The 14,114-nt window shown below is 37.4% G+C and overlaps 3 protein-coding genes, 1 long non-coding RNA gene and 1 other non-coding gene across 6 annotated transcripts in view; 1 reads left to right on the top strand and 4 right to left on the bottom strand.

The window, feature by feature from the left end:
- Positions 1–952, top strand: LOC104819286. The gene is made up of 4 exons (XR_772775.2): positions 1–85; positions 209–438; positions 555–746; positions 858–952. It is a non-coding gene; the product is annotated as an uncharacterized LOC104819286 (long non-coding RNA).
- LOC104819287 (receptor-like cytosolic serine/threonine-protein kinase RBK1) overlaps positions 1–3,224 on the bottom strand; it is a 4,040-nt gene extending 816 nt beyond the window's left edge. Inside the window, exons 1-8 of one of the 2 annotated variants that reach the window (XM_010549286.1) lie at positions 2,911–3,223; positions 2,143–2,592; positions 1,521–1,778; positions 1,275–1,429; positions 1,101–1,180; positions 878–1,016; positions 604–753; positions 6–64 (exon numbers count right to left, since the gene is read on the bottom strand). In XM_010549286.1, the coding sequence (XP_010547588.1) occupies positions 6–64; positions 604–753; positions 878–1,016; positions 1,101–1,180; positions 1,275–1,429; positions 1,521–1,778; positions 2,143–2,592; positions 2,911–2,923 (1,304 nt within the window). In that variant the 5' untranslated portion in view covers positions 2,924–3,223. Of the gene's footprint in view, positions 1–5; positions 65–265; positions 754–877; positions 1,017–1,100; positions 1,181–1,274; positions 1,430–1,520; positions 1,779–2,142; positions 2,593–2,910 lie in introns of those variants that run through there. The other variant, XM_010549285.1, reaches the window with a different exon arrangement.
- A 2,960-nt stretch (positions 3,225–6,184) lies between these two features.
- On the bottom strand, positions 6,185–7,870 carry LOC104819285 (UDP-glycosyltransferase 91B1). Its single transcript, XM_010549284.2, has one exon. The coding sequence runs from the start codon at positions 7,750–7,752 to the stop codon at positions 6,352–6,354; it is 1,401 nt and encodes a 466-aa protein (XP_010547586.1). The 5' UTR covers positions 7,753–7,870; the 3' UTR covers positions 6,185–6,351.
- Positions 7,871–9,208: 1,338 nt separating this feature from the next.
- LOC104819284 (probable cinnamyl alcohol dehydrogenase 6) lies at positions 9,209–10,930 on the bottom strand. The gene is made up of 5 exons (XM_010549282.2): positions 10,801–10,930; positions 10,589–10,702; positions 9,993–10,506; positions 9,742–9,895; positions 9,209–9,574 (listed from the first exon to the last, which is right to left on the bottom strand). Exons 1-5 carry the CDS (start codon positions 10,896–10,898, stop codon positions 9,366–9,368), a joined length of 1,089 nt encoding a protein of 362 aa, XP_010547584.1. The 5' UTR covers positions 10,899–10,930; the 3' UTR covers positions 9,209–9,365.
- Positions 10,931–12,952: 2,022 nt separating this feature from the next.
- Positions 12,953–13,026, bottom strand: TRNAN-GUU. The gene has a single exon. It is a non-coding gene; the product is annotated as a tRNA-Asn (tRNA).
- Positions 13,027–14,114: the final 1,088 nt, after the last annotated feature.

The raw sequence follows: 14,114 nt of genomic DNA, 5'->3' as shown, positions 1-14,114 counted from the left end.
CTCTCCCCCCGCCCGACTTTTGCAGTTCCGCCGGCCCATCTTCTCCCTGCAACAGCTGCACCACCTGTACCCATAACATGCCACAGTATGTATAACCGTTCTTTGATTAGACTCTTTAGCAAAACAACACCAGCTAGATTTCTACTATAGAGAATGGTCAGGAACAGCAGTTAGTGAAATGCTCTAACTAATCCCCTTGGTTTGCAAGGGTTGTTTCTTGGAATGATCATCTGAAAACAAACCAAGAAAAGAAGCTTCCTTTGTCTGGACATCCATCCAGTTGAGTTCCTAGTAGTGAATGGGAACGGTGAAAACACAAAGTGTCGGTGCTTTTGGAAAGGACAAGAAGACGGGTCTGGAGATATTGTTGTTGAAATTGAACTTCCTGGCCACATATTGCAGATTCTATTGCTGACGCTCTTGTGGTCCATAATAGCAGTTAAACCGTTTAACTCTATTACCAACTCCTCTGGAAGTTTGCATAAAGGCACGTGCTTTTATGTGCCCGCAGTAATTCTTGCTAAAACTCACTCGGGTTCTTTTATTTGTTTTAGCATTCAGGTCAATGGGATAAAATGTAAAGATCGGAAAGAGAGAAGATACCCGGGTCATGTTTGGACGCATTGTGGCTATATGATGTATGCATATTGACGCCGTTAACATCACCCGTTTCATCTCCATGGAGTCAAAGTTATCTCCTAGCCGAGTATCCACTATTTCCCTCACACTGTTCTTCTCCAGAAGAGGTTTGGCCTGTTTTACCATACCCACAACAAATGAATTGATTATGGTAGCATACCATGACCGTTGATGATGGATCAGTAACATAAATGTTTTTGCTTTTGCATGGAGAATAGGGAGAGAATTCAGATCATACCCATATCACGAGGCTTTGCCTGCTTGCTGTATCGACAGCACGCCGACCAGTTATGATCTCCAGAAGCAGCACCCCAAACGCAAACACGTCGGTTTTCTCATCAACAATGCCGTGCATGAAATATTCTGGAGCCAGATACCTGGAGAATCCCGGGATTTTAGATTATTCAGAGGATAAAACTCAAAAGAGAAACTTTCAAAAACCCAGGGTTGTTCTGTCTGACCCGAACGTGCCCTCGATGGGGAATACAACATGATGAGGCCAGTTTTCCGGCAACCACTTGGCCAGTCCGAAATCAGAAATCTGAAACCACCAATCATCAAAAGAGGGCATGTACTGTGAGTTTCGATCCAAACCATCCGAGAAAGCAAAGGAACATGGCTGGAAAAAAACATACCTGAGCTTCATAATCTCGGGTGAGCAATATATTAGAAGCTTTGATGTCACGGTGAATAATCCGTCGGGGACATTCATGATGAAGATAACTCAGACCATCAGCTATTCCAATAGCCACCTTATACCTTATCTTCCATTCAAGACTCTCGCCAGACCCTACAAGGACCAAAGTCGGAAACCCTCATCTAAAAAACCCACATTTTTTGTTGCATCAAACTGTGATTCACAGGCAGAGGCATGTATATACCGAAGAGCCAAGAAGCGAGACTGCCATGGGGAGAGTATTCGAGGACGAAATGTAAACCACGATCGGTGCTGAAACCACGAAGGTGAGCTGCGTTTGGGTGGTTGACGTGCGCGATTATTCCAAGCTCCGACAAGAAATTGCTTACTTTCTCTTCTTCCACCTTGGCATTGCTCTTCAGCTTCTTTATCGCCACTATCTCCCCGTCCGGCAACGTTCCCTTGTACACTTCTGCGTGGCCTCCCTTCCCGATCATGTTCTCTGCCCATTTGTTTTTTTTTTTTTTTACATGAACAACTCACAGATCACAAAAGAATGCTTGATTCCGACATGCCCATTTAAGGATATTAAGGGATGAATACGTAAAGATCGTTACTTTGCAAGATTTCTCGATTTCTATTTTCACTGAGATCAATTCTAAGATTCCGCATATGAATATGACTAAAATCTAGGATTTTGTTGTGTGAATTATCTGCAAAATCGTCTTTCGAGCCGTTTTCCCCCGTCCAAAAATTGCAAGGCGCACACGGCGTCGATAACGTGGATGAAAATCTCAGGGGTAGTTTCGTCATTTCAGCAGTTCGTTTTACGAATATCCTGTGTTTTTGGGAATTTGTAAAATTACCGGGATTGAAATCGTCGGTGGCGGCGGCGAGCTCGTCGTAGGAGAAGTTGCGCCAGGAGGGCTTGGCTACGAGGAAGTGGTCGCAGCTGACGTTGTAATCAGACGGAGGGTCCTTCGGTAGCTTCTTCCGGAAGTTTTTCCTGGAAAGCTCGTAGCTTGCGAGCAGGGGAATGACTGAGAATCGCCTCATTGATTTCTTCTTGATGTTCTCGATCATTTTGTTCCATTGAAGGCCGTGATGCTGAATCGCTGAAACGCCTCTCGGAGTCGACGCGGATGAGGATGATTTGTCGGGGGAGCACGAGCTGCAACTGCTGCTGTTGTCGGAATCTGAACCCAGAACGGGGATTTCGAGCACGCATCTCGGCGATGGATCATCGAGTCCTAACTCGTTCCTCTTCAGTTCTACCTCTGGTTTTTCCCGGCTTCCTTTGTCGTGAATCTCCTTCTCTGCAGATAGAAAAATAAAACCAAGCAAAAAAAGGGATGGTTGAGAAATGAGCCTTGTATCTGCATGCCCGTAACTTGTTCGTTTAAATTCCTCAAAGAGGCATTTTAAACGAAGAATTCCTGTTTTGGATGCAACCCATGAAAGAAATTCAGCGGAAGACAGAGGAAATTGGTCGAAAAGCAATGATTGTTTCCCTTTTTTCCTGGGCAATGAACGCTTATATGGCATGTCTTTGTCTTTCTAAAGCAAAATTGAAACGAACGATACAGCATTTTGTTCTGAAAGTACATTACAAAAGCTTCAAACTTTCGCCCTACCTTCAACAGCCATATCCCCCAAATTTCTTTTCTTCTGGGGTTCAACCAAAAAGATAAGCTTCGAATTAAACCCGACGCTTCATAAAAATCTCCCCAGAGAGAAGAAAGAAACAACAAGAATGGATTTTGAAATCCAGGGCCATAAAGAATCGCCAGAGAGAGAGAGAGAGAACAGAACAGAGATTTTTGGTTCTAGAGAGAAAAAAAAATGTTTTTTTTCCCCTTGTTAGAGTGTATCTTTAGAAAATGGTTATTCTTGGAAGAAGCAGAAGGCAAGCCTTGCAAAAACCAGCGTGGTGATGGATTGGAATCTCTGCTATATTTATACAACTTCACCATGCAAATATATATGTATTTTTTTTTAAAAAAAAACATATTTTGAAATTTTCACAACTCTCAAATTAAAATATATGGATGGAATTAAGAATTATATATTTTTAAAGGAAGATGAAGAGATAAGAGTAAGCCGAAGAAATTTCCGCCGTCCGATTTTAAAGGGGAGGGAGGGAGAGAGATTGCTGCCGTAACCAACGGTTCCACCGAAGGGACACGACGGATGTAATATCCAGAGCTGGTCCGTGGGCATTATCGTCATTCCACTGCTGTATGTATTGTCTACCTTTGCTTGTAATGACTATGACATCCCATTGCCATACAATTTTTTTTAGATTACATATATTTCACTCAAATTAATTTCTCCCTGGAATTAGCTTAGTTTTGCCATCAATATCCCATGTGAAATTCTGACATTTTTTTAATTATAAAAATATCAAACAATTCAATAATGTTCTCTTTTGGACACAACAAAAGTTATCTTGTAATTACTTCTTCAATAGTTAAATTTAAATAAAATTTTACTTCATATTAGAAAAACGCAAATGCTTTTTTCTCTCCATTCCTTTTTTTAATACCGAGTTAATTTTCCATAAATACCAATTTATTTACTTAGGTTAGTTTTGAAGATCTATGTAAAAAACAATTTAACTGAAGTGGAGTATTTAAATTTCATTTTTCACTGGGGGAAAAAGATAGATAACAAAATTATGTTGCTAAATATGTTTTTATTTTGATTTATTTGTGTTAAAAATCAAAATTTCCGAGATAGAAAAGGCAGATATTGGACTTCGAGTTGCCAAATCTTGGTTAGAAAGAGTGAGGCTGCTGAAACATGGCAGATAACTTAGAGCGTCACCAAGCCTGCATTTTTTATTGTTTTTAATTTCATTATATATATATATATATATGTATATATATATATATATATAATTGAATAATCACATTGTATTCGCTTAATTTCCTTCAAGGGAAAAAAATGTGTTTCATTTTGCATGGCTAGTTTATCCGTCGGCAAGCATTCCAAGTTATGGTCACTTGCAGTAGATTGAAAACGGTTCATAATTTCATGTTACCGCTTAAACCAATTTCAATTCATGAATTCTCAATATTTCTCGTAAATCATATATCAAAATACTCGTATGAACCATTTTTTATGTACCAAAAACAAACAAATTGGACTTTTGATATCCAAATAATTTAATTGGTTAGATTAAACTGAACCATACATATATTCCAAATCATATAACTGTTTTCCAATCTCTGAATTAGTTTGGATTTGGTCCAAAATATCCTATCATCAACAAATAAAAAAAGTTGAACCATGCGAAATAGTGGCACGGCGAGTAATTGTTTTGGTAAATGACACGACAAATCGCAATAAATGAATCAGAAACTCAATAACACCTCTTTGCATTGTCTCATCACATCCAAACCCACGTCAGGTCCGACCATACGGGATCCACAACTTTATATATATATATATATATTGGAATATGTCGATTTTAAATTATTTAGAAACAATAAAATGACGAATATGGATTAAGTGTGCTTGAATCGTTTTTTTTTTAATTAAATTACTAAGGCAGCTTCACTAGGAATAATATTTCTTACAGCCGAGGAAGTTGGAGCCACCGATGAGAGTACACTCTCTTACACCTCCCTTGATAATGGTATGTGGTTACTTTTTTAGCCTCGTGTTTAATTTCATCGTTTATTCTTTATTTCTTTATTGTTGTATTCCATGTTCTGTTTCTCAAATTTAAATTTAGCTTATAAAAAAAACCCAATAAAAGGCTTAAACCTTGCTATGTTTTTTATATAGGGATAAATCAACGTAAATTTTATACCGAAAGTGGATATTCAATTAAATAAACTGAGACAATTCATTGAAGATAAATTAAATATATATATATATATATATAATTTGTGTGGCAGTAAAATAAGGAAGAGAAAGCGTAGTTTAGTGTGTTTTTTTTTTTAATTGGGGGCTTAGTGAATTAGAACTCCGAGTAAGAAATGTTATTGTTGAGTGGGTGAACTAAACCCGTTAACCAGATAGAGATGCATGTGTGTGCGTATATATATACATATATGTATATGTATATGTATATAATGAAAGATATTGTCCTGAAAGATCCAAAAGGCCACCAAACTCACCAACGTCAAGTTCAGTTAGAGAAGTCTGTTTAACTGATTTGTCTGCCACAAACAATCATGTGATGCGATGCGATGATGTTGTACATGACATGGCATCGATTATCATCTACATAGTCTTTGCTACGATTCATGGAACAAAATATTTAATGATTTGTATAAAAATAAATCAAGTTTGGTTCGTTGAGATTCAATGGCGGGGCAACCACCTCCAAGACAGGAAAGTCATGTCATGCAACTTCGGTTAGTTATGCAACTGTTAATATTTTATATATTTATCTACTTCTTCTAAACAAACGAAAATATAAAAAATAAATAAATGGATTTTTCATTTTTCACAAAATTAAACCTAAGTTTTTTATTAAATAAAATCTCAACATTCTTAAATTATAAATAAATCTAAATTTTATAACAGTTATTATTTTTAAACATATTATTAATGTGATGTAATAATATCAAGACATGTGGATGATGATAAGTCAAACATGATGATAGTGTTGATTTGTCATACATGATATCGGTCATCACGGCAGAATTGATGTTTAAAAATGCTAGAGATTGTAAAATTCTGATTTATTTTTTATTGAAAAATAAAACTAGAGTTTTATTTGATAAAAAAAAAATTAAAATTTAGGTTTTATTTTATAAAAATTGACAAATTTAGATATGTTTTTGTAATTTTCCCTTTAAACAATGAGTCATTTATATATATGGAAAACTTTTAAATATCAGGACAAAATTTATGGAAAAAATAAGGATTTAGAGCATTATGATGATTTGTAAATGATCAAAATTGAATCTTTGAAGCTTTTGCCGAGGAGAAGATATGTGAAGTAATAAATCGCAGAGTCCAGAATCCAGGCCCATGATCTCTAATAGCCCGGCCCAATACCAAAACAAACAAAAAAGTAAAGCAGCAAAGGATGCTTACATCTCGTCCGATTGTATAACCTATGCTCTATGATTCACTAGAAACTCGACAAAAGTATTCACATACTGATCCTGCAATGTCTTGTTCCCGAACACTCTCTTCTGCTGGGACGCTGCATTTTCTCGATATATCTTTCCATCCTCCTCTGTCACCACCTTCCTAATCGTCTCCGCCACTGATCCAATCGTAAATGACCCGTCTTTCTCATCCCTTGGAATCTCCACACCCACATTCATCCCCGCTAGAAACCTCGCCACCAGTGGCTGGTCCAGGTTACATGGAAACATGATCAGAGGGCGGCCGAAGCTGAGCCCTTCCACGGCCGACCCCCACCCACAATGAGTAACGAACCCACCGATCGAGCCGTGGCTCAGTATCTTAGTCTGAGGCACCCAGCCTGTCCAGACGATTCCTTGCCCGTTCACTCTCTCCTCGAACCCATGGGGAAGTAGTTGACCAGAAGCTTCTGTTCTCTTCCTAAGTGCCCAGAGGAAAGGCAATCCACTTAGCTCTAACCCATGAGCTAAACCTTGGATCTCTTCGGGAGTTACAGTCACTTCAGTTCCCAGAGCCACATAGACAACTGAGTTTCTTTGCTGTTTGTCTAGCCATCCGCTGATATCTTGCCATGTCCTGTCGTCAGGATTGTCGACTGGTCCAGCTGACAGTAAACCTGTCAGAATCACGGGCTTGTCGTGGAGCTTACCGAGCAGTTGGATCCACTCGGGTTCAAGCTCCATGCATGTTCTGATAGCGATGACATCAGAGCCAGTACAAGCCAGACCAGCCCGGTAGTTGTCGTTCAAGTCGGAACCAGTCACACCAGCCGTCGGGTACTCCATGATCTTCCTGGCCTCAAACAGACGGAACAGCACGTGTGTCTCGAACGGCACCCAGGGTGGAGGCACCGTCAGGTCCATGGCAGTCTTGCGAGGGTCACGTCCGTCAATCATATCCGACGACGGCCCTCCTATTATGCAGATAGTGGCCGCATTGAACGTGGAGAAGAAAGCTCGAGAGACACCGAGCTTCTCGGCGATGGGGGGCACCCAGTGTTGGACGAAATCAAAGATGACCCAGTCCGGTCTAGAAGCTTCTAGAAACTCCGAGAAAGCTTCGGACATCCCGTCAAAGGCCTTCTTGAGGAAACCGACATGGGTCTCCGGCAAGTCGGTGGTGGCCTCTGCGTTTTCCGGCAGGTGATCGACGGGAGGTAATGGTAAAGCCACGAATGTAACGGGAGTGGAGGATAGAGATGGAATCTGGGAAAGACGGCAAATGTTGCGAGGCGTGGAGATGAAGGAGACGGTATGGCCTTTCATGGCGATTCGGTTGGAGAGCTCTAGGAAAGGAATCATATGTCCGAAAGCCAGCCATGGGAACACCACTACGTGAAGCTTCTTAGAGTTTGGTTCGGACATGTTGAACTGAACTGAATCAACAGTTAAAGATGGATGATTCTACATGGATTTGATCTCTGATATGCGGTGGGGGTGGCCAATTCGGGTTTCGGTTCGGGTTCGGTTTGGTTATATTCGGTTTCGGTTATTTCGGTTATAGAAAAACTATAACCATTCGGTTTTTATATAAATTTCGGTTCGATTCGGTTCGGTTATTTTTCGGTTCGGGTTCGGTTCGGTTTTGGTAAAAAGTTCAATTTTTCAAAGAAAATTGTCGGTTATTCTCTCGGTTTTTTCGGTTATTTTTTATTCGGTTCGGTTTCGGTTTCGGTTTTCGGGTTTAAGGAAATCATAACCGTTCGGTTTTGATGTCGGGTTCGGTTTGGGTACGGTTATGTCTTATTCGGTTCGGTTCGGTTCGGTTATTCGGTTAATAACCGAAATGACCACCCCTATATAGCGGCTGAAACGGTGCGACATGGAAGTACTGTAACAGCAAAATACATAATGTTAATTGCTTGAATGTTTTGAGAACAAATGTCGGATGAAGATTGTGACACCTGTATATTGATGACTAATGATTATTCTTTTCTACGAGGAGATAAGATTTAATGTGACGAAAGCCCATTTACTGTCAAACAAATTATATACCAGGAAGGCCCAACATTTTTTGTAGACTAGACTCGCTGTGTCCTGTTCGATACTAGGAAGGCCCATCATTTCTCAAAATGCATAAAAATGAATAATCACATTATTCATTTTTTATTGATAAAATACTATTTTTCAAAAAATTATCGATTTTGTCGATTCTTTATTTATTCAGTTTTTTAGGATTTAAAGAAATCATAATCATTCAATTCGAATCGATTTAGCTCGATTATTTGGTGAATAATTAAAATAATCATCTTATATACCGGTAATGAGATATATATATAACTATGTTAAAAATATTATGAAACAAACTATATATATCGGTTTAAATATCTCAATAATCTTAAAAACGAATTTCAGGGCAAGTTCATTATACGTTGTTGGATTTGTTTCAATCCCTGATTTTATTCTCAATCGTTATTCATTAGCATATAAAACTCTGTATTTTTTCGAAGTGGTCCATTAAAGATCTATATATGAGAAGTTCTTTCCTCGCATAGTGAAATTAGACCAACTTATAAGTGTTTTCATTTTTTTAAAACAAAAAGATTCTATTTGATTTACAGTGAAATATCATATTTAATATTTTTATGATATTATATTAAAACATTAAAAATTGGGGTAACAAGATAAATTTTTGTTAACTCGGATTTACGGTACTCAAGTTTTGGTGGCCAGACCGTAAAAGATCCTACGAAACATGCTTTTATCCAGATTCGAATCCATGCATAGGAAAAAAAATGTTTAGATAAAGAAAAATTTATCTCCGACAACGGTTGATTCCGAACCTAAATGATTAGTTTGGTCGAAAGTTCAAAAAAAAAACTTTGGGTTTAAGATGATATTAGTTTAACTCATTATTCGGAATTGTTGAAAACTCATGTACTCGACGGCTCACATGGGCCAGGTTACATATTTATTTGCCACACGGGAACACGAACAGTTTGTGGTTTAGAAAGGCGAAGGGAGAAATCCTTGTCGTTTCAGGGTTTGGTGGACTGCAAGGTGTTGGCGACGTCAATGACGAAACGATATCGGACATCACCCTTGGCAAGTCTGTCGAAAGCAGTCATGATGTAGTCCATAGGGATCATCTCGATCTCTGGGACAATGTCATGTTTTGCTGCAAAATCCAGCATTTCCTGCGTCTCTTTCAGCCCTCCTATCAATGTTCCCGTAATCGTTTTCCTTCCTGCCATCATCAATCAATTATCTCTTAATTAATTTCTATAAAATAATTAATTTATTTTGATAAAAGTCAAGTGTATTTCATAATATGATATTCAGAAAACGATATGTAATGCGTGGAAAATGCGTGAGCGTGACCAGAGGAGATGAAAATGACACGTGATTGAGTACCCATGACAAGTGGGAAGACCGGCAACTCGAGGGGCTTCCCGGGTATTCCAACCATTACGAGGGTGCCACGTGTCTTCAGCAGACCAATCAGCGGCAGCAGAGGATGAGACGCTCCCACCGTGTCAATTATCACATCCATTGTATTCATCGCACCCTACCATTGAATCCGTCCAATACCCAATTTTATTACAACCTCTTTTGACCATTCCAACATTATTGTATGAAATTAATTAAAGTTTTTTTTTATTCACCTCCATAGCTTCTCGATCGTTGCTAAGAAGGAAGGAATCAGCTCCGAATTTATCCAAAGCGTCGCCTTTCTTCCCTTCATCGATATCGATCACGGTAACTTTGACACCGAAAGCCTTTGCGAATTTCACTCCGACGTGACCCAACCCGCCGAGTCCGACGATGCCGACGTGCTTGTCCGGCCCGACCAGACCCAACTGCTTCATCGGACTATACATGGTGATCCCGGCGCACAACAAAGGCGCGCCGGCGAAGAGCGGCATGTTGTCGGGGAACCGGATGACGTACCGCTCGTTCACAACGATGTGGTCGGAATACCCTCCGTACGTGACGGTTCCATCCCGGTCGATGCCCCCGTAGGTCAACACCATTTTCGGACAGTAGTTCTCGAGGCCTTCCGAACAATCTTGGCACGCGTGGCACGCACCCACGAGGCACCCGACTCCGACGCGATCACCTGGTCTGAATTTCGTGACCCGGCTCCCCACTTCGGCGACTTCTCCCGATATTTCGTGGCTGCGGTTCCAAAGAACACGGTCCAAAATACATGAAGGCATATACGTACGGAGAGTGATAGAGAAGACGATATGAAACATACCCAGGAACGACAGGATAGACGAAGAGACCCCAATCATTGGTAATGCCGTGAAGATCGGTGTGGCAAACTCCACAGTATATTATCCTTATCCTCACGTCTTCTTCCCCTGTTTCCCTGTAAATTTCATTTTATTTTTTCTTCGTTTCTTGTTTCTTGGAAAAATTTGTAAATAAACCGAAGGAGAATAGAGAATTATTATTATAAAAACATACCTTCTGGAAAAAGGGAAAGGGGAGAGATGGGAAGAGGAGTCGGCGGCTGCCCAACCAAAGGCCTTCACTGGGTGCTCCCTTTCTTCTCTCGTCTCCATTTTTTTTTGGGGGGTGAGGGACAAAGGATACCGGCAGAAATCTTGCCCCCTTTTTAAATTTTGTGATGATTCAAAGAGAAAGAGGGTAGTCAGCATGACACGTGTCAGTATCGAGAATATGTTTTCTTGGAGATAATTAGGGGTGTAAAAGAGGCGGGCCGGATCGGGTTCAATTCGGGCCTAGAATTTTTCGGATCGGGCCGGGCCGACCCGTCCATTTATTTTTCGGGTCTAGGATCGATGATCCGGAACCCGGTCCTATAGGGCTTCGGGTGGGTTCGGACCGGGTTTCGGGTTATTTTTATCAAATAAAAATATTTTTTCTACGATAATAATAATAATGTAAAATATTAAAAAAACAAACATAGTATAAAAAAGATAATTATATGATGTAATTAATTTGAAACATATAGAAAAAGAATCAATATATTCATATATTCATATGTAAATAAAGGTTTAAAAATATATATATTTAAAATTTTCTACGTTTTTCAAAAATATAAATTGATATATATATATATATATGATGTAATATGATTAAAAAAATAAAAGTTTTCATCACTTTAAAAAGTGTTAATTGGATCTAAAATAAAGTTTCGTCATTTGGTTAAAAGATACACATATATAAATATAGAACATGTGTTTGTTTATGTGCATCGAAGAACAAAATCTAAACTACTAGTAGGAAACAAAACCAATATAGAGTGAAAAAATATAAAACAAAAAAATTTAATCAAATAGTAAATAGCAAGTGTTAGGCTTGATTTAATAAAAAAAATATAAAAAATGATTATCAAATGATGTAATATGGTTAAAAAGAAGTTAAGATAATCATATAGAGGTAAAACTTTGGCTTAGAAAAAAGGGTTAGAAAAAAATTAATGGGCCTCAAGCCCGGTCCGAGACCTGACCGGCCCGGCCCGACTGGCCCGCAGTCCATTTAGCCCGAGGTCCGAAAGCCCGAAATTTAATGAGCCTATATTTTTTAGGTCCATATCCTTATTATTTTCGGACGGGTTCAGATCGGGTTTCGGACTCTGGGCTTAATTGACATCCCTAGAGATAACGGATTTGCTTCCGGCCTTTCGGCTGCTTTATGGTGATAGATTAGGGATAACCCATGTAACTAACATTTGTCCAAAAAAAAAATAAATTATAATAGCGTCACATATTAAAAAAATTATTAATTTTTGGTAAATTCAAAATTAACATATTCTCGATATATAATATTCTAAATTAATTTATTTGCATTTTTACATAATTATTGGATTAAAATCGTTATTATTTATTTAATAGGATAAATAATACTTTTTTACCGTTGGTAATCACAAATAAAAGTTTTATTAAAATTATGAAATTTGATGATATCGAATTTTAAATATTAAAAATTAAGAATTCCCAAAATAAAATTATTAGATTTGTTATGTCCATTTAATTATTCGTAATTATCTTTTTAATATTTTATACATATTAGCTTTGTCATTGATTTAATTCTTTTTTTTTTTCAAATAAGACTCGAAAATAATTTTAGTTAACTCATGTATTTATATGATTTATTTTTGTGCTTTTGTATTATTTTAGAATACGATTATTTATATAAAATTTTTAATTTAATTTGAATATACAAATTTTACATATTATACATATATTTTTTTATAATTTTGATGGAATAAATATAATATATTTTAAACAGTATTCCACAATAATATCCGAAGGTGTTACTAATTTGCTCATTTTAAAAAAAAAAAAACTGAATCGCACAAATAGTTTTTTGTTTGACTAAAACACGATGAAAAGGCTCAGCTTATATAAAAATGTAGAACATGACACATTTTTTGAAATGGGCCCACCCATCATAATCACATATGTGATCCATTCATCAAATTGATTATGAAATCCAACTAACCAACCAACCAACCAACTGGATATACTAAGTGACAACTTCTAATGTCCCTGTCCTCTCGTAGTGATAAACATCCATATGCAATGGAATATTGGGAAACAATCTAAGGACGGATTCACATTGATCTGCGAAAATAAAAATATTAAGGAGACGCTAGAAGGAGGGTTTGAACCTCCGACCTTGTGGTTAACAGCCACACGCTCTAACCAACTGAGCTATTCCAGCTTTCGGAATTTGAATTATTTAATTTAATATATCTCATAATTTAGACAAAATGTAAAAAAATATTGAAGAGAATAGTGTTATTCATTTTCTTACCCCAACGGATATGGTGATTTAATTAAAATGAGATATTCCTGCTAGTGTTGATGAAGTTTATAATAATAATTCAGAGCGGCGGCCCACATGAAGTGACGTCTAAACGGGTTATAAAGGGCCCAGGATACACGTGCGAGATCTGGTCAAAGTCAACCATCGGAGATAAATGAGTCCATAATAGAGAATGTTAAATGGGCTTGTTTGGGCCGGCATAAATACATCTTTAGCATAGTTTTTTAATTACTTACCGCAGTTGAAAAGGGTAAAAGTAAAAAAAAACTACCACTTGGATACTAAGAAACAACTTTGGAAAGGTGCAAATGCTCTTTAAAAAAAACTAAATATAGTTAATTTGGCTGGGAAATTTGTTAGATGAACAGTTAAATGCATATTTTATTTCCCAGAATTATTTAATATGAAAATCAATTCAATAATAATTTTCATAATAAATATTCCAAGTTGAGGAGTGAGTAGGCAAATACGAACAAAGGCTTTGCCAAATGCCCCATGTGCTCTTATCTCTTTGCTGCTTATCATCCGTACGTTTTACATTATACTCCACTTTTCATTTCTTTTTCATATTCCTACATACTTTAATGAATAAAATATAAAAATAAAACAAGTGGAGAAAGTACAACTCCAACTCCAACTATACCATCGAATATATAAAAATCCTAATACATTTTTTTTTTGCTAAAAAAAATCCTAATACATTGGACAACTCAGATTTATTTATTTTTTGGTATAAGACAACTCAGATTTTAGTTTACTGTAAAAATGGAATTAGTTTTAGTGTAGATATCTTTATTGAAATCCAGTAAGAAACGAAAAAAATATTGCCACCAATAAATATCAATGATTTAGGCTTCAAAATATGCCAAAAAATTAAAAAATTATTAATTTCCAAAAAAAAATCGCATACCGAAGTTGATTATGCAGAAACGGAAACATGGAAATAGTTTGATAATATAATCCACTTCACTTATTGTGGAAAC

Source organism: Tarenaya hassleriana, unplaced genomic scaffold (assembly GCF_000463585.1).
Source record: "Tarenaya hassleriana unplaced genomic scaffold, ASM46358v1 Cleome3, whole genome shotgun sequence".
NCBI classification, from domain to species: Eukaryota; Viridiplantae; Streptophyta; class Magnoliopsida; order Brassicales; family Cleomaceae; genus Tarenaya; species Tarenaya hassleriana.
Note: the sequence above shows the minus strand (reverse complement) of the source record. Positions and strands in the feature narration are given on the sequence as shown.

Coding starts and splice junctions, on each gene's coding strand:
- LOC104819285 (XM_010549284.2), bottom strand. CDS start 7,752: ATGTCCGAACCAAACTCTAAGAAGCTTCACGTAGTGGTGTTCCCATGG.
- LOC104819284 (XM_010549282.2), bottom strand. CDS start 10,898: ATGGAGACGAGAGAAGAAAGGGAGCACCCAGTGAAGGCCTTTGGTTGG. Junction 9,896..9,992: donor ACGATCGAGAAGCTATGGAG/GTGAATAAAAAA, acceptor ATTCAATGGTAG/GGTGCGATGAATACAATGGA. Junction 9,575..9,741: donor GGTCTTCCCACTTGTCATGG/GTACTCAATCAC, acceptor TGATGATGGCAG/GAAGGAAAACGATTACGGGA.